Source organism: Mirounga leonina, unplaced genomic scaffold, assembly GCF_011800145.1.
Source record: "Mirounga leonina isolate KUSES-001 unplaced genomic scaffold, KU_Mleo_1.0 Mir_152, whole genome shotgun sequence".
NCBI lineage: Eukaryota > Metazoa > Chordata > Mammalia > Carnivora > Phocidae > Mirounga > Mirounga leonina.
In genome coordinates this window covers 2,747,900-2,767,874 of record NW_023270380.1, presented here as the reverse complement: position 1 = coordinate 2,767,874, position 19,975 = coordinate 2,747,900, and the positions used below count along the sequence as shown (strand labels likewise).

At 44.3% G+C, this 19,975-nt stretch overlaps 1 protein-coding gene across 1 annotated transcript in view; it reads right to left on the bottom strand.

Annotated features, from left to right (window-relative positions):
* Positions 1 to 19,975, bottom strand: part of DISC1 (DISC1 scaffold protein) — a 369,242-nt gene that overhangs the window by 217,554 nt on the left and 131,713 nt on the right. The window contains exon 7 of the mRNA XM_035008463.1: positions 3,005 to 3,059. Within this exon, the coding sequence (XP_034864354.1) occupies positions 3,005 to 3,059 (55 nt within the window). The remainder of the gene's footprint in view (positions 1 to 3,004; positions 3,060 to 19,975) is intronic.

The following is a 19,975-nucleotide window of genomic DNA, read 5'->3' as shown; positions in this document are numbered from 1 at the left end:
CAGTTGGGTTCATAGTGCCCAGAGAAAATATAAAATCCAATTTCCCCAGAAGAACCTAGATCTTGCTAGATACCATCAACTTGAATTGTTTTGCTTATCTCACACTGAAATTAAAATTATTTTTGGAATCAAAGCAGACCTCACCCATCCTGCCTCAAATGTTAGACTATTTCTTTCATGGCCTTAAACATGGTCTTTTCCATTAAGCAGCTGTAACTTCCCAAATCTCTTTACAAAACTCATTCTCTGGATGAAGGCCTCCACACCAAAGCCAGAATCAGCAGTGATGAGCATCCCCATGCCCCAGGTGAGAATTGTCAGGAGTCAGAACTGGGTGTTAAAAAGAAGATGCTCTGGATTGCTCCCCACAGCACTTAGTCTCGGGTTGGCCCAGTGCCTGATGGCGGGCATGTCCCTTTCCATCCACCTAAGAATGTCATCGGAAGTCCAGGAACATTTCTGCTAAGTCCGTAACACCAGCCATAATTCTTATGTCTCATCCAATGTATGTCCGGTCTTCCTGATTTTAGTTAACAGCTTCTGTTAATCATAATTGGGTCAGTTTCTCCTTTGTTGAGCAAATCAATCCTTCAAGCTGTCACTATTAATACAAGACAGCCTTTCTAAATCTTCTTATTAAATTGCAGTGTACATTCTTTCAAGCACTGCTGAATGTAATCTAGTATCTACCAACCTCCAGATATTCCATTTATTTCCAACTATTCCTTCCATCTCATTTATCCCTTAATTACCTGGTTTGGGGAACCATAAACGTCAAAGAAATGTAATGAATGAAGGAAGGTTCCATTTCTCTTTGGGGGAGGAATCAAATGAATATCAGATATATATACCTAATACATTAAAGGAAGAAAACTGGGCCAACCTGCAATTTTTACCTCAAGGTCATGAGTCAATCGAGTCCAGAGTGCAAAGTTGTTTCTGTGTGACTAGGCAGTTTTGTTTCAATTCCATGTGCACTAATATATGTCCCCCATACACACACACACACACACACACACATTCATGTATGTGCAGACATACACACCCACCTATCCACACACAAACACGCCCCAGAAAATCTGCACCTCCTTTTTATTTCCAGATAAAATTGGACCCTGAGGAACTCATTATCAAATGAAGCTTTTAGATTTACATTTTAAAATCTTAGATATGAATTCCTTAATCTTATGGAAAAGCAAGGGAATTAGGAGTTATTTGTAAGTGCATTAGAGAAGGTATGCAAACAAAGCCAATCACTTTGGGCATTTGGGCAAATCCAAGAGCTTTAACAGTAGCTGGGGATTATCAACAAATCCCACTATCATGTGCATATGTTAATATGAACATGTGCATAATATAAAATGTCCTAGAAAACACACTCCTATATCAACACCATGTGTATTCTGTACTAGGCAAGCCTGCCTGCTCATTGCCGGGAGAGGGACTCATTCAGATTACACACAGCACGTTCCAATACTCAATACACCCAAACCCTAGAGTACTTCCACCTGTTAATTCTGCGCAGAAATCAGGATGCACCTGACAAATGGCACATATTTATGCCAGAAAATACAGGAGAAGGAATACTCCTACCCCCTGCCCCATGCAGGAAGCTTTGGTCTCTCCTCATCTCCCCAGTGGCTCTGCCTGGAGGTAACCTGCCAGACAGTTATAGAACATGAATACTAGTCGGCGACATCACTGAAACATACAGAACAGAAATTCAGGTACACCCTCTAGCACTTCCCCTCCTCCTTCATGTGACAAAATGGGTAGACCGAGTCAGTCTCCCTTGAGCAGGGAAGAAGGTCTCTCAGCACTGCACAGTGTGAGAACCCACGACAAAAGCCCTTTACCAGAGTCCTGCCTGGGGATTCTGCTCCTTGCACGGCTCTGAATAAAGCAGTGCCTTGGATCCCATCTTGCTCTTCTTCGGGCAAACGTTCTAGCCGGATGTCACTGCCTATCAAACTGCTTCCATGTGATTTTTTTAGCAAAATCATTTAATGTATTTTTCAGAAAATGTACACAAAAACTGAAAAAATGTTCCAGAAAAACTGTGGACATTTTTGCCAACAACACAGCCCCAATCTCAGCCCAGCTGTGGTGACGTGCAAGCCCGTTGGCAGGTCTTCTGGATCTCTCTCCTGGGAGCTGGGGGAGGGCAAGAAAACATTCCTTCCAGGCCAGTGGACTCCCGTCTGCTTTGCTGTCTGCTCAGAAACCTGTTCTTTTGTCCATTCTGACCATCTTATAACCAGCCCTGGCTCCCAGACCTAACGCAAATAATCAACGATTCATCCCAGTTGTCCGCCACACATTTAGTAATTCACAGAGTAATTGATCCTACTTCTCAGTTTGTCAGTAACTCGGTCACATATAACTATCTCTGCAGGGAAGGATTTTGTTTTGTAAACTGTGGTTATCCTAACTAACCATGACATTGACTATTTAATTGAATTGGCGAGGTGCTCCCAGGGAATACTGCAGGAGTCCGCTATCTCCATACAAACCGAGGTCCTGGTATGAAGTATAAATGGCAGAGAAAATAGGCAAAATGATTCTGAAGTCAGCTTAAAAAGTTGAAAAAACAAACACCTGCTATGCAAACTTTTCTAAAACCTGTTTGTGAGGATCCCTGAACCCTGTCCTCCTGGAAGAAAAACAATTTTTCAGATTACTCCCATCCCGAAAGCCTTTTCATGCAAAGGCATTTGATGGTACACGAAAGCACTCATTTCCCATTCCCTAACACTGGCAGCTCCTGTTAGGCAAAGGCCGAACCAGTCAATCTCTGGAGGACCACAAGCCAGGACCCCTACCACAAGAGCAGCCCCCATTCCTGGCTCTTCGGGCGCATCGCCTGGCCTGTCGAATGGCTCTGTAGAGTCTACACTTCCTCCAGAGCCATGAGCTAGGCTGAAATATCATGTGACCTAGACATGACATTAAGTCAAAAGAAAACTTGAGAGACTTCAGAAAATGCTCATATGAAGCTACTTACCTTAGCAGGGATTTCCTTAAGTGACAAGTTGAGGGATTTTATCCGCTCCTGGAGGCTAGAAGAATTAGAAAAAGGACATTGGTCTTCTTGGAATCATAGTTCCATACCACCACATAGAGGAACACTGTGAAACGGTGAACTTCCCATCAGCCTAAAGGCTGAAGAACAGTGGGAAAGATGATGCCAAATTGGTTCCATTTGACTGTGGAATAACATGTTGCTAGGAAGCAGATTTCCCCACCCTAATGATGCTCTACTTAGGCTAGTGCTTAAATCTGTTCTTCCCATAGTGAACAACTCCATAGCACATAGATAGGGTAAAGAAACAACCCAGATGTCCTGGCAGCAAAGGATGAAAATTCACATTCCTATAACTACCTTCCAAGAAGGATGGTCTACACAGGCAGTAATCAAATATTATCTATTCAGGTACACTGTGTAATCCAACAAATATGGATGGATGACAAATGGATGAAACTAAGAATCAGATCTTATGCTCAATGTTGTTACCTAAAAGAGAGGAAGTACACACAGACAATCAACTACGATATAAAGCAAGATGAAAAAAATACTATTGGGAATAGGAACCCAGTGCTAGGATCAAACTGCTACCTAAAAACTGTCACAGGCAGGGGCACTTGGGTGGCTCAGTTGGTTAAGCCTCCAACTCTTGGTTTCAGCTCAGGTCATGATCTCAGGGTCGTGGGATAGAGCCCCACATCGGGCTCCACACTCAGTGCAGAGTCTCCTTGAGATTCTTTCCCCCTCCCTCTCCCTCTGCTCCTCCCCCTCTTCATGCGCTCTCTCTCTGTCTCAAATAAATAAATAAAACCTTAATTTAAAAAAAAACCTATCACAGGCAGATACTGTCTCCAAGGGCACAGTGGAGACAGTAAGGTGGGTAGCAATTTAGAAAACTATGGGACTAGTGGAAGAGCTTCCTGGAAGAGGCAGAAAGTGAACCGGGCCTCAAGGGAAAAGAAGGAAGAACAAAACTCCAGGGAAAAGATGAGTCCAACTGGACCATATCATTCACAGAGGTGAACTGTGATGGACAAGAAGGGGAAGGATTGTTTCTAATGGGAGTGGGGGAAAGGGGTAGGACAGAAGGGAGAAGTCTGTCCACATCTGCAATGTGTGCTTGTTTATTTAGGAAAATAAGGGAGGGGAATGCTAATATTTGTTTAATCTCAGTGGTGGGTAAATGAGTATATATTTTTCAGTGTGTTTAGAATATTCACAATCAAAATAATTCTTAAAGGAATATCAAGGACAAGCTATAGTCAATACCGAACGCTGGGCTAAGGAGTTCTGAGCTTTATCCCACAGGCAATGGGAAATTATTCTAGTTTTGAGCAGGAGAGCAATAGGAAAGAAATAGGGTTTTTCTGGAAAATTAATTGGGCAGCACTATGAGAGGTGATTTGGAGTAGTCAGGCAGGCACCTTCAGCAGAAGCCCAGCTGCGAGGCCCAAGGGCAGGCACAGAGGGACAGAAGTCTGAAAGGAAAGGAAGGTGGGGATCCTTTCATTACATTGATGCTGAAAAACAGTGAAAACATATGCTCTGGGTCTTTTCATTCATTCATTCATTCATTCACAAACTCATTAATTCTTTCAATATCTCCTGGGCACCTAGTAAGTTAGGAACTCAGAGCATAAAGACCTGGTTCTTGCCCTCAATAGCTCACTGCTTCCAAACAGTAGCCCAAAAGAAAAAAATTAAAAGAAAAAAAAAAAAGGTACGGTACTAAAAGAGAGAAGGTCACTTAGCAAAACAGTGAGCCGCAAATGCAGGGAAGGTCAGGTTTTCTGGGCTCTGTGTGGGGAGAGGGGTCAGGAAAAGTTTCTCTGGCACGGGTTGCATAGTATCCGAGGGACGTGGCCAATTTGCCCTTTGCTGGGGTTCTTCAGCTCTAAGAACTGGTTTTGAACGTCATCACCTCCACCAACCTGTGACTTCTGAGCATAAGCAAGTTCGTTTCCATTGCAAATGCCCTAGAGCTGGGGCAGGTCCCTTCCAAACAAGTCATCCCCACTTCAGACCAACATTCAGCGGAGGAGGGACACCCCACTGAGCTGAGGTCAGATGACAGCTGACAAAGAGCAGGGCACACATGGCAGGAGGATTTTCTGAATTCAGGAGTCACGATAGGACAAACATCAGTGTGCGTGGTGGGAACAGTGGGAACGCACATGTGGAATCCTGCCTGGAGAATTCCAGCCCGCTGGATGGAGGTTGGATCTTTTGAAAGGAGGTGAGTTTGAGTGTCATGCTAACATGGAGAGCAGGGAACGGACCCAGCCACTGGAGATGCTAGGAAGAGAAGAGCAGAGGGTGTCCAAGATGCGCCGGTACCCATTCTACCTCTGATTCCAGAAGCAACTCTAGCTTCATGCTGCTAATGTCTGTTGTCCACACTTCAAACTTCCCGTGGTTCTGCAGAAATGCACCTTCCCTTGCCAGGCGGATGGGAGTCCGTGCAACTAATAACTTTTCAGGAAACAGTTCACCACAAAATTAATCCTATATGATGAGCATTGAATAGTATTTTATAAGTAAGTGTTCACGGCCACACACAAAGACTAGTTCATGCATTAACAATGAAGATAGATAGGTGGTGGGTCCACTTACTGACCCTGAAAATTCAGCTGACCAAATAGCAGTGCCTTTAACTCATGCTCAATAGGTCAAGAACCAGTCTTCTAGGGGTTGACACAATTCATTGGTTTTGGCTCGGCTCGGGTCCTAACCCAGAAAGAAAACGAGTCTCCTCTCAAATATCCATGTTAGAGCAGGGAAGCAGTGATGCGGATAATTGAATGCATTGTTTCATATTTGATTTGATTTATATTTAATTTATTTAATTTATGCTGTATTACTTTTTGCAGTAGATTTACCTTCCTAATTATGTTTTGCTCAGGCTAATATTAACATTAGTTGCATCCCTGGGGTATACACAGAATGAAAGCAACGGGGGGGCAGAAGGATATGAATAATCTACATACCAAGCTAGTGGTTTTCAAGCTATTTTTAGTAGCAGAACTCTTTCAGACAAATTGTACATAGAACTGCAATCCATATATAAAATCCATAACAAGGGGATCAATTCTGGTTAAGGGTGGGTGTCTGGCATGGGGTACAAACAATGTCACACTGACCCCACCCACTCCCTGTGGTCCATGAACCAAGATTTCAGGAGCAAGAATTCAAATTAAAAACCACTGAATTAGGTAAGTTAAATGTTTAAAAAAAAAAAAAGAGTTACACGCACTTCAATGATTAAAACTAATCCCCATGTTTCTTTTAAGCTTGTGTATTTTTTTTAAACGTACTTTTTTTTAAGATTTTATTAATTTATTTGTCAGAGAGAGAGAGAAAGCACAACCAGGGGGAGCAGGAGACAGAGGAAGAAGCAAACTCCCTGCTGAGCAGGGAGCCCAGTGTGGAACTCGATCCCAGGACCCTGGAATCATGACCTGAGCCGAAGGCAGACGTTTAACGACTGAGCCACCCAGGCGCCCCGGCCTTCTTCTATAATCCTTATGTACATGAGCATTTTAAATCCTCACAACTCTGTGCAGTAGGTACTATAATATCTACTTTTTCAGACAAGAAAGCTCAGTCAACGAGAGATTTAAGTAACTGTCCCAGGGTTAACCAGCTGGTAAGGGGGTAAATGATGACCCAGGCAGTCCGGCCGTCTGTTCTCCTAACCACTAACCGGTACTGCCTCTCCTGGAAGCCAAGTCCTTGTTCAAAACATGCTCTCACTGTCCAGCCTGACTTCTAGAATCCTATTTTAGAATTATGTTAAATTTACCGTACAATTGCTATCATTATTTGTAAACGCACATTATTCCTTACTCACAAACTGGTGTTTAAATCATATGACCAAAATGCACCTTCAACAAATAAAGCCTTAGAAAAATCAAGACTGTCGACAAGAACGTGCAGCAGAGAAAGCACATCAGGGGCAGATGGGCCGGGAGCTGGTGGTGGCAAAATAACTCGAGGGCAAAGGGGTGACTTCTGAGTTGATTGTGTCCCTCTCACCCCGGTTCATTATGTTGGTGTCCTCATCGTGGGACCTTATTCAGAGACAGGGTCTTTCCAGAGGCAATCAGATTAAAGCAAGGGCATGAGGGTGAACCTTAATGCAACACGCCTGGTGTCCTCATGGAAAGGGAAAATTCAGATACAGACACACACACGCACAGAGGGAAGAACCACGTGGGGACACAGGGAGAAGACAGCCAGGAAGAGGGGCCTCGGGAGAGACTAAAGCTGCCGACACCTTGCTCTTAGACTTCTAGCTTCCAGAACTGTGAGACAATAGATTTCTGTTACTAAAGCTGCCCAGTCTGTGCTACCTCGTTATGCCGCCCAAGCAACCTAACCCATGGGGGGTTTTCAATTTTCAACTCAAATTAACACGCAATTAATCATATGTGTTATTAAGATCCTACATGCTGGTACTCCGGGGTCCAACAAAAAAAGAGTCACTTCTCCATAGCAGCAGGTGGACAACAGGCAACTTGACAGCTCTTTTGTTTGCTCCAGACTAACAGACGGTTCCATTTGCAACTCACCCAAGTGGCAGAGTGAGAGAGGCCACAACAGATATGTGCAGAATGCGAACGTTCTTACTGGTAGTGTGGGAGCTAAGGATTTGAGCGGCGGCTATAAGAAAAGTTTATATAAAGGGACTCCTGGGTGGCTTCATCAGTTAAGCATCCGACTCAGGTCATGATCTCAGGGTCTTGAGATCAAGCCCCGCGTTGGGCTCTGTGCTCAGCGTAGAGTCTGCTTGAGATTCTCTCCCTCTCCCTCTGTCTCTCCCCTGCTCATGCTAAATAAATACATACATACATACATAAAATCTTTTTTTAAAAAAAAGAAAAGTTTACATAAGAATGTCTTTGATTAAAAAAAAAAAAATGATTATGGGACCACTGGGTCAGTAGAGGAGCTCACAAATGCCTGAGCTTCAGGTTGGGAATGAAAAGCTCTCTTAAATATTCCTGCAGTATCATGAGAATGGTACCACTGGTGTCAAAAACATCACTAATAAAAAATTCAGCTTGGGGAGGGACCAATTGCTTTTCAGCACTAACGAGAAGGGAAGATGGGATGAAGTCAATCACGGTAACGAATCTAAATAGCACAAGCCAAGACTGGTCAAGGGCCAGAAGGAGACGTATGCAGGACACTATTAGCCAGGTAATTCGGGTTTGATGACTTGGGGTGAGAAACAGTTCTAAGGGAGAACAGGCCAACCAGAGAACCACTCTGGACCACAGACACTGTCCTCTGAAATGCTACAAAGGCCTGTGAGCTGGCCCCTGCTTTGTCCTCACCACTGCTCGGCTCAGATTTGGCTCCAGGACACCCAGGGAAAGCCAAGGACCAGTGCGGTCCACCTTCCATCACGTCTAGGACCGCCTCTCCCACAAGGCCCTCCTTCACTGGCTCTGCCCTGCCTTAGAGGCCTCCTGACAGCGCCCCCAATCTGCCTTGAGGGACACAGGCCCTCTGAGCCCAGATGCTCCCTCTGACCCCGAGACATGTGGCGGGCCAGCCCCCCACCCCCCTTCAAGTTCTTGCTCTAATCTTACACTTTCAGGGAGCCCAGCCTGACGACTCCATTTAAAACTGCAAATTCACATCCTCTCCTGTTCTTCCCCCACAGCATTCACTTCCTACTACCTACTATGTGATCTACTTCCTTATTATATTTATTGTTTCTTTCTGCCTCTCCCCGCCCCCCACCCCCAGTAGACAGAAAGCTGTCAGGGGCAATGATCTTTCATGGAAAAGTTCCTGGCACATAATGGGTACTTATTAATATTTGCTTAGTGATGCTGCTCACCATCTTGTCTTCTTCCTAAAGAATACAGTAGTCTCTGCCTTATTTATGATTCACTTTCAATGGTTTCAGTTACCTGCAATCAACCAGTCTGGAAGCAGATGATGTTCCAAGCTATTGTCAGAAGGTCAATAGTTGCCTAACACTATGTCATGTGCCTACGTCATTCACCTCACTTCATCTCATCATGTGGGCATTTATCATTTCTCATCATCGTAAGATGCACGAGTATAGTACTATAAGATTTTTTGAGAGAGAAACCACATTCATGTAATTTTTATCATAATACATTGTTATAATTGATCTATTTTATTATTAGTTATTGTTGTTAATCTCTTATTGTGCCTAATTTATAACTTAAACTTTATCATAAGTATGTATGTATAGGAAAAAACACAGTATACATGGGACTCGGTACTACCCATGATCTCAGGCACCCACTGGGGGTCTTGGAACATATCCCTGTGGATAAGAGGGACCTGCTCTAGGTGGAACTTTATATGAGGAAGAAGAGATTAAAAACCTAGAGTCTACTCAGTAAGATCTTCACTCCTCTTCCTAAATCCCATGTCTTAGAACTCTGGCTCTCTTTGACTTATGTCTTTTGGATGGTTTCTCTTCATAGACTATGTATAGGCTGAATTTTATTCCCCCAAAATTCACATCTTAGAGTCCTAACCACCCTGCACCCTGCATTTCAGAATGTGACCTGATTTGCAAAAAGGGTCATTGCAAATGTAGTTAGTTGAGAAGAGCCTGTTAGGGTTGGCCCTACTCCAATATAACTGGTATCCTTATAAAAAGGAGAAATTTGGATTCAGAAACACACAGAGAAGGAAGACAGTGGGAAGAGACACAGGGGGAAGAATGTCACCTATAAGCCAAGGAGAGAGACTTGGAACAGATCCTTCCCTCAAGGTCTTCAGAAGGACCAGCCCTGCCCATAACTTGATCTTAGACACTTAAACACAATAAATGTCTATGTTTAGGCCACCCCCCTGCAGTACTTTGTTATGGCAGTCCTAACAAACTAATGCAGACTGGCATGAGGAGGGAGACACGTGGAGAGCTAGAAGGTCAGAAGTAAGGACCGGGACTGTGTACAGGGCACCCATAGGTCTCAGCCTGGAGCCTGTCTCTAGCCAGTGCAAATGAGTCCTCTCTGCTGCCAAACTGCCTAGGCCAGAGGGCCACTCTGTAAAATTCAGAGTGACAGTGCTTAAGAGTATCTTGCTAATCTTCCTCAATAACCTATCGCTGCATTAGGTATCTATTCATTTAAAGAACCCCACACCACAATCAAATAGGAACCAACCACTGTTCACTCCCTATTTCTCCAGACTTAGGGAAGCATACCTCAAAAGCCTTATAAGAAACTTAAATCTGTACCTTCTTTTAGTAATACTTTCAATACTTCCCATAGATCCATGCATCAGAGGGCCCTGACCTGATCCTCTATACTCTTGAAATGAAGCATCCACAAGACCAGAGATACATGCCCATCCAGATCTAGGCCAGGCCTTCCCTAAGAGCCATGAGACTGCTGCCTGCCAGGACTCTTCTCCAAGTATTCCTCTTGAGAGTGGAACACACTGCAGTGGACATACCTGTAGGCCCAAGCACCGGTTGAGCAGTGGCTACTTTGAAGATGTGGATATTTCTTGGACATGCAGGCCAGGTGTCCACATGTAAAGCCCATCAGAATCCCAGGGCAGGAAGGACAGATGCCAGGAGGGGAAGACAAGGTCAAGCAGGCATCCCATTGGTCCTCTTCTGAGCCACAGATGTCAGGTGGGCCTGAGCTGACTCCTTTGTGTTCGTGTCCTAGAGAAACTACCTCTCACTTTATGTGGCCTTCCTTTGTTCTTTATGCTTCCTTCTGCCACCACCACCCTTGGCACCAGCCCTGGCCCAGCACGTTAGACCATACCCAGGACGCCAGCCACACACGTGCCCCAAAGACGAGCCTTTGAAGAACAAACTGTGTCCCTACTCTCATCTGACCTTTGCCGAATACAATATTAATGACTCTGAGAATTCCATCCACAACCCCCCTAACTCTCTGCAAGACTTTGAGCAAGTCACTTCTCTCTGGAGCTCTATTTCCTTACCCACAAAGTGAGGCAGTTGAGCCAAGTTATTTCTAAGAAACTTTCAATCCTACCATCCAAAGTTCTTTTACTCTTCTGCCATTCAAGATTCTCTTACCAATATTATTTTACCTGCAGAGAGCTAGAGTGGCTAAAAGACATAGAGGTTATATAAAGTGCCAGATGATGTTGGTGACAGAGGCAGAAATAGAGGCCAGACATCTCTCATTTTTCTAAGCAAGGCACAATTTTTCAGTCCTCAGAACAGAGTTGTGCAGAAAGTCTGCTGTCTATTGGCAGGTGCCTGTCCATCTCCTACCTGTGTATATGTGGCCTGATGCTGAAGTCCTATTTCAGCAAAAATCTCTGGTAAAGGAGGAAGAATATCAATTTCATCTCCAAACAGTCTTCTCCCTGCCCCTCTGTCTCTCTCCCCATTTGTAGTTTCATCCCGTGTCTTGTTTCGTAAAAATAAGTTTAAGAATGAGAGATTGTTACTGAAGCAAGATAGAAATGACATAAAGGGCAAAATGACAGCCACCTTGGTACAGGCATGACTTGGGTCTTGAATTAAAAAAAAAAAAAAATACACGAATCCATTGACATTAACACCCTTGCCAATTACTGCTCGGGCCTCTAACCTTCTGTCAGGGGCAAGTGGTTAAGAAGATGGCAGCAAAAACAGCTTTAGGAAATGCAGGATTTTATCTACTTGGCCTTTTTCCTTCTTTGGACCCTTCTCGCCTCACAGATGATAATGTCACATGTCACCGGTGGGACACGCACAGGGCACAGACAACAAAAATGCCAAGAATTCCTCCAGATTTCAGATGATCTCGAGAAGGCAAGATAGGGCACATATACTCATCAGGAGCAAGCCATTCTATATGGCTGTAAAAGCTATCAGGCTGGTTACCTGAGACATTTCCTCTTGGGGAAGCCTGCATAGTGCAGTGGGGAGAGATCTGTATCAAGAGCCCGGAGCTCTGGCAGCCCGTGACCATCCTCACCCCCTCTGGCCCAGCACATAATCTCTGTCCTGCTCGGTGGCGGGACAGGAACATGACACAGAGTCTGCTCATGTGACCGACGCTCACATTCATCCTGGGGATCTTGGGCACAGTGAAGTATTGAAAGGTTTTTAATAAAGCATTCATACAAATAACCATGACTACATCAGAGTAAGAAAGTAGTTTTGAGTAATCTGACAGAAATCAAGCACATGGGTTTTTAACTAGGGTAAATATAGGTGATGTTTCCCTCTCTGCCCCAAGCAAAAGAGATTAAATAAAAGAAATCAAGAAAAATAGGCCAGAGAAATACTCAGACTTTCAGCCCTTTGATCCATTTTGTACGACTATAAATTCTTCTTAATGAAATCCATCTATGTAGCTTGTGTAAGTACTCCCAAAGGGGAGAGTGGAAAGAGAACGAGTGAGAGCATACGAGGATTTCCGGCTTCCTAGGAAAGAATTCCTGTGGTCAGGGCGCTAATTTGGAAGTGTGGAGCAGAGGAAACGAGTGCTAGTACTGAATGTACCGGATGTGCGGTCTTCCGAATTTGCTGATATGGGTAAGATAGAGCGCCCATGCATGCACACACGCGCCACCACCCCGCCCGCTCTTGCCAGTTCCCACCCCCACTGGGAGACTGGCTGACATCATGGAGTCGCAGCTTACCTCTGAGGCCAGTTCCATTAAAAATCACAGCTTTATTTTCAACTGATTAACTTGGTATTTGGCTTGCCCAAATACTCCAAGTGTTAACTCAAGCAGATCTTTCAGTGCTTCTCAAACCATCTTCTACAAACTGTAACTGTAATTCATATGCCAGAAGCATTTTCACTTGCAGGCATTTGTCTGTAAGAGATCTTAAGCGGTCTGATGAAGAGGAAATGAGAGTAAGAGTCAAAAATATCAATAGCCTTACGTTCAGATCATAAGTACTCTGCTCTCCACCCCTTCCTCTCAAGTTGTTCAGTGATACCTAGTCACACACAATGAGAAAATAAATTCCTGGCCTCTATTTTTTTGAAGACTGGTAACCAAGTGGGCTCCACATTTTCAATATTATCGTAACCCAAATGTATTTAAACATTCAAAAAGATTTCAATTCTGGGCTATAGAGCTTTTCTCCACCAAACTCCTGTGAGTCTAATCCTTAAAACACTACAATTTGATCCAAGGGGAAAATGAGGCTGCCTCTGGGTTTACTCGCATAAGTGATCCAAAGGCAACTTCAGATTTCCATGTCAATCACCATCCCTTAATTCTGACTATTTAATAATAAGTCATGTCCCATTGCCCCAGAATTTTTTAAAGAACTACCCTGAACTGCTTGTATTTCCTCTTAATACTAATATTTTTAAATGTATGTTGTTTTCCTAAATTTAAAAACATGTATGCTTTCTATAACTATGAAGTTTGCCCAAAAGGTTACACTTGCTGCTTTGGGTTTATGATGTTTTCTGAGTCATCTTTAATTATTTACTATCTGGCTAAGAATAAGCATATGCACAGCAAAAGTCTGCACAAACAGTTTAAACCTTACATTTCTCTCAGGCTCTTTCAAAACCTGCTGACAAAGCAACAGTTCAGTTGGATTCCTGAAACTGGAATATATTATATATTTCATTTCCTAAAATGTTTCAGTGAGTAAACTAAAGATTTACACATTTTACTGGATAAAGACTGCAAAAATAGACCAAAGCTGAACAAAATGAATGAACAGCAGGAAAAAATCTAGTTGCCTACACAAATAACTGAATAAAAAATCAAACACTAACATCAATACAACTCAAAGAGGAAGCTGAAGAAATCTGCCCAAAAGGATGCACAAAGTAGTAATGATATGGCAGCCAAGATGAACATCTTAAGAAAAATGTCCCCAATGTATAAGGCACAGGGCCGCCCCTGCAAGCATCTATGTAGAAACCTAAAGGTTCTGGTCCAGGTCATCCCAGCAGCCTAGGAATCAGCACAGGATGGATTAATAATCACCTCTTACCAGCTTGGGACAGAAGTGCTCTTAACTAACTAAATTCCCACCGAGCAATGAGCTTGCAATTCCAACCTGGGGATATTCGCTGCAGTCACTTGAAAAGGTTATGTGTGAGCGGAACTGAATTGCCTTTCACTGGAAGAGCTTTCAACCTCTGGCTCAAGGTCTGAAGAACAGTCTAGTGGCATTAAATCAACATCAAAGAGTTAGAGCAGGTAACAGTAACATACAACCTACAAACAGGGAAACATTCTTGGGATCCGTCAGGAACAAGAGAATTTGGTGAAAAGGAATAGAAGATTGTAGAAGACACCCAAATGATGAAGAAGTTAGGTCCAGAACAGTTCTCAAGGTGGTAATTATGGAAAATAAAAAATTGAAATTGACCAGAGGAAGAACTTTGAAAATAGGCCACATGCATCCACATATGCTGAGAGATCACTTGCAATCGCAATATTAGGAGAACTGGCTGCAATCAGTTTAAGATGATTATCTCCCATCTTGAAGAATCCCTGGGGCTCTAGTTGAAAATAGTTCATCTGATCCCTAAATTATAAAAAAGGAATGGGGGCACCTGGGTGGCTCAGTTGGTTAAGCGACTGCCTTCGGCTCAGGTCATGATCCTGGAGTCCCGGGATCGAGTCCCGCATCGGGCTCCCTGCTCGGTGGGGAGTCCGCTTCTCCCTCTGACCCTCCCCCCTCTCATGTGTGCTCTCTCTCTCTCTCTCTCTCTCAAATAAATGAATAAAATCTTTAAAAATAAATAAATAAATAAAAATAAAAAAAATAAAAAAGGAATGGATCAGTCTACAAATTACAAGCCTCCCAAGAAGAATCTACCTAAATAATCACAGACCCAGGTTGGAAACTCCTTGAAGGAAACAAAGCACAGAGCACTTGTAGAAAATCATAGTAAATTCAATGTAGTACAAAATGACTTTTTTTTTTTTTTAATCTGGAAGGAAGAGGAGATTCCTCCCCTGATCTTCTCAAATACACTCAACACAGAAGCCTGTCTTCTTGGGGTGAGTGGCAACTGTACCCACCAGGGGGGTGGTACTTTCAAATCCCTTCCTTCTCCTCCAAGCTGTGGTTGGGATACTTTTATCGTTGCCTATAATGATCATCTTCCAAAGGAAACGGGAGGATACAGCAGTGAGCTGCATTCCAACTCTGAACAGCAGCTACCGTGTGGGCTTCAGTTCTGGCTGGCGTCTAGTGACACGCAAGTCATTAGCATTGTCTTGCTGAGAAAAGACAGAACTTGAGCACCAGGCCCCGAGGCTGGTCACGGTCTGCCCAGGGAACCTGGCCGGGGAACTCACCTGAGGGCTATCAGGAACAGAATGACCATGTTTGCAAGCACTGTCTTTTTTTTTTTTTTTTTTTTTTTTTACTGTTTTTCAGTATACCAACATTGCTTTGTTTCTAATACAAAGCATTTTATTTTATTATTTTTTTTATTTATTTTTTTTTAATTTTATTCTTACGTTAATCCCCATACATTACATCATTAGTTTTAGATGAAGTGTTCCATGATTCATTGTTTGCAAGCACTGTCTTTTAAAACTGATTTCACAAAATCTGAAAGTGCGAAGTGTTCTAGATCCAGAAGGAACCTGCAACATCATCTGGTTCAAACCTTCATTTTATAAACCAGACTTCCAGTTCCCATAGCACAAGGACTGGCTTCTTTGCCATCTCCCCTTCCTCCTACATCCTTTCTTCAGAACTGCCAGCAGACCTCTCTGACCCGAAGCACCTGGCTGCCTGTGTGTAGAGACCTGTTTGCTCTGATCCCTCTCAGGTGACCCCAAGTGATCTGTGGAGCACTGAGACAACCGTTGCTGGCCTGGAATGACACCCATTCCCTTTTGCTTGGACCCACAGACCCATGCCCTGACTAGCTAGACTTCTTTCCATTGCCTGCCTGGGCACTGGGTTCGAAGCCCTGGTCTCTCCTGAGCTGTCAGCATTAACCATATCTCTCCCCCCGACCCCCATGTCAAAGATCGGCCGAAGATGTCAGAACACTGCTGCTGTGTGACTTGGGGCCCTCAGCAGCCTCATCTGCAAAATGGACATAAAACCAATATACTGTCCAGGATACCTTATAGGGTTATGGTGATCAAAAATTAGCATTTGGTAAATAATGGCAATGTTAAAACTAATATGTGGTTATGAATACAAATCTCAGTAAGAAAGCAAGCCATGATAAATGTGAGATTTGGGAGGCGCACCTGCAGAGCGGTCCCAAACACCAAGGACATGCCTAACAAAGAGCACCGCCTAACACAAGGTTAGGCGAGGACACATCAGTCTTGCTTCGCTCACATGCCACCATCTCAACACATTGACTTTCTGGGCAAATACTGTCTGCCTCTGCGATTCCTGGGAAAGGCAAGGCGTATGCAGAAAAGTCAGAATCTCCTGAACAGTGGTTCCAGCAAGCACAGAGCCGCTCCGCCAGGTGATTTCTGCTGGATTAGTCCCATAAAGCCACTGCTCCTGACAGACCTACCAGGTCAAAGACAAAGGCAGAGAAGGAAGAAAAACAAAGACCAGAAGGAAAGACGAAAGAACACAATCACACAAATGGAGAAAGGCTGGGAGACAGGAGGGGTGTCATAAAGTGTCTGCGTCACCCCACTTTGGGCCACCTTGTGCAATCAGCCCGCACACAGGGACACACAACTGCCTCTCCACACACACGCTGAGGATCCCACATGCTCCTCCCGGACATGGAGGCCTGTTTCCCAATCCAGGCCCTGCTGTGTTCACTGTGCCTCCTCACTCTCATAAGATATGGATCTTGATTTTGCTCCAGTCAATTGTGAACTGCTGAATTTCATTATTTCAACTCTGTCTTGAAAGGAGCCCTGATATCGGCCTGGGCTGCTCCCTGTGGACTGAAGACACCTGTGACGGGCATGCCTGGGCTCCCGAACAGTCCATCGCCCTCACTGGGGAGCCCCGAGCGGTACGAGCAGGGAGGAGGGAGCAGCCCTGGCCGGGGGGCCACCTGCTGCCCCATGCTGCTCAGTCATGCTGACCGAGGTCCCGCACGCACCCACCACGGTCCAGCCAGCCTCCCTGTAAGCAGGGCTTGAGTCGGCTTCACGGTTTGCGCTGATGGTTTGTAAAGCGATGTGACACGTTTCTTCCAAATGCACAACAAGAAACAATTCATCTGCTAGCTGCCAGAGCACATTTCACATGAAGCATGAAAGATTCCAGGAGCTGAGGAATGAAGAGCCCAACCACAGGCTAATACGAGCCAGTCACAGGCATCTAAAGAGTGTTAGGAAGTACCCGTCCACAGCCCTCAGCTCTGTTGTTAGGACTGGGATTATTCCTATTTCACTTCACAGCTGGCCACATGCTGCTGGACGGGGTCACAGCCCGGCTCTTCCCTGGTGTGCAAGGCACACACATAGACCAACAGAGGCTGGGGGAGCTGAGCTAACGGCACCAGACAGAGATGAGCTGCAAGTCACCACCCTCCTCAATTTATGCCAAGTAAGTAGACGGAAACTCACACCCCACATGCAGGGATGTGGCCCAAGGAAAACCCCGGAACCTGTCACATCCTTCCTCTCAGTGTCCCATCCTTCTCCCCACCCCTCACACCCAATCCCATTACTGATTATCAGAGTGGAGTCAGTATGGGATGGAATGAGAAGGATGGGTTAATGTGGAGGGAGAATCAAGCTCACTGGAAAAAAACCATCCATCCAGACCTCTCCCATTAAAGGAAAATTTGCAAGAGGAAACAAGGGGTTTGCTATAAGGCTGAAGGGTTGGAATCCCAGAGATAAAGGAAATTCAAATGAACATATCTTTCCAGTGGCCCCTGTCCTTTCTACATCCCTGATCTGTCAGCTTCCACACTGTGGAGTTCCTGATTCCCCAGGGGCTTAAAAATGGTCTCTTGGTCATTGGAAAAAAAACCATCTCTGTTGGCTCTATCAAGAGGCAGCTATGAGATCTCTGAGCAGGCCGCTCTTCATTCCATCCTGCTAAGATAATTGATCCAAAACACAAACATCAGAAAATTCAAACTGCTGCTTTGGTTTCTATTATAATGTCCAAATAAAAAGCCATTGGTTCTCTCATCCCCAGCATACAACCTTCCACCTCCAGCCCCTCTCTAACACCTATCAGATAGATTCCCAATGAGCCATGGTCAGAAATGATGGCACCATGTAAGCACAGACAGTCTCCACCAGTGTTCTGCTCAGAAATGCCAAGTGCTATTAGGAAGTTCCTTTTTAAGCTGTATAGTTTATCCAGGGAAAGAGGCATATCCTTCCCTTTGAACTTGAACATTACCAAGTTGGGTAAATCAGAAACCGCTTCTCCCCAGACAACACCCTGAGTTTATAACTGGCCTCTATGAAGAATCTTTATGGGTGATAATAATAATTGTGATGTTGAGTGGTCTGTTTCTCCACATATTTGTAACAATACCAGTCTCTACAACTTCTCTTCAAAAGACTTCAAGATTTGCCTGTTACACAGTTTGTCAGGATCTCTCTATCTGGCCTAAGAAGAAACTATTCTCGTAAACAACAAAGACGTTTGTCAACAAAGCTACTGAGTGCCTATAAGATCCAGTCTTCTGGCTGGGGCACCTGCAAGATATGCCCCCAAGTCAACACCTTCTAAAAGAAAACCAGTATCCCATAGGAAACAACTAAGTTAACAAGATATTGTACAGTTAGTTAAAAACACTAGACCAAGCAATCTCTGATCTATCGAGCCATAGGACTCCACATTTGACTCCTTTCAGGCACTCTATTTCTGGGAGTCCATGCTGCAGCCTGTCAGCTTGGAAAAGGTGTGTCTTCCTTCTTAAATGGAAAGCCCACATAATAACAATGATTTTTCCAGTTAATAATTTATGGTCAGGAACAGCGTGGAGCCTCACCTCTCTAGTGTGGAAGAAAGGAAGTTGATCTGTCGAAACCTGCACCTACATGCCCCAAACTGCCCTAAGGCAGGGAGGTGCCCGCCTGCCTCACTAAGTAAATAAATCAGATGCCAAGGGTCACCTGTTGCGGGGTCACCCAGATTAGGAGATGTCCCAGGGTGGTCACTCTCCCAGCAACACAAAATTCCCCTCAGTGCTGGCAGTGCTCTGCTCATGATAAACATCCCAGGCTGAGAATTTGGGCAGAATAACAGACTGGAAATGATAGGATCCAAGTTCATGGGCCCTGCTCTATCGGCCTACCACACCGTGGAGATCCTTGTTTTAGACTAAGAGAAACAACTTCCTGGGATCTCTGGAAAGAAACAACCTTTTATGAGTTCAGACCCAAAGGCAGCTATGGATATATATGAGAAGGCCTCTTAGTAGCTGCTTCACCAGGAAAACCTCCTGAGTTTTTGTTTCCTCATCTGTAAAATGCGAACAAGGAGACCAGCCCGCCTGCTGTCCCGAGCTGGTGTGTGAGAAAGTGCTCACTCCACAACCTGGCATCTCTATAGAATACAGGGCACATCTGCAGGGATACTGCCCAGGAATTCCACTCAAAACCCAGAGGCTTTGTTAAACACTGCAGTGGATTCTAAGTTAAGCATGCCCTAGCTTTTTCCCCGCAAAGAGCCATCACCTTGTGTGAGAGATGAGAGGCGTGGAACAAACCTCTGTGTGGTGAAAAGCAGAGGGAAAAATAAGTAGGACACATCTGGATGGTCGGATGAAAAAGGGATCATTTTAAGCCTCAGATGTAAATATATGTATTTGTAATAAATTCACATGTGTGTTTCATCTTCTATATTACACAAAATGCATACAGAAAAAGACAATGCATGTTATACGTGCATATGTATAATGACATACGACAAAGTATACGATACATTCCAGATGCACCTCTACCTCCATATGTGTATATGCGTGTATGTACACACTCAGCTCTAGAACTACTTCCACAGAAGAACACAGGAAGCAGGAGTGGGAGAAAGACGAGGAATAAGGTGGCGCAGGAGAGCACAAGTCATATTCA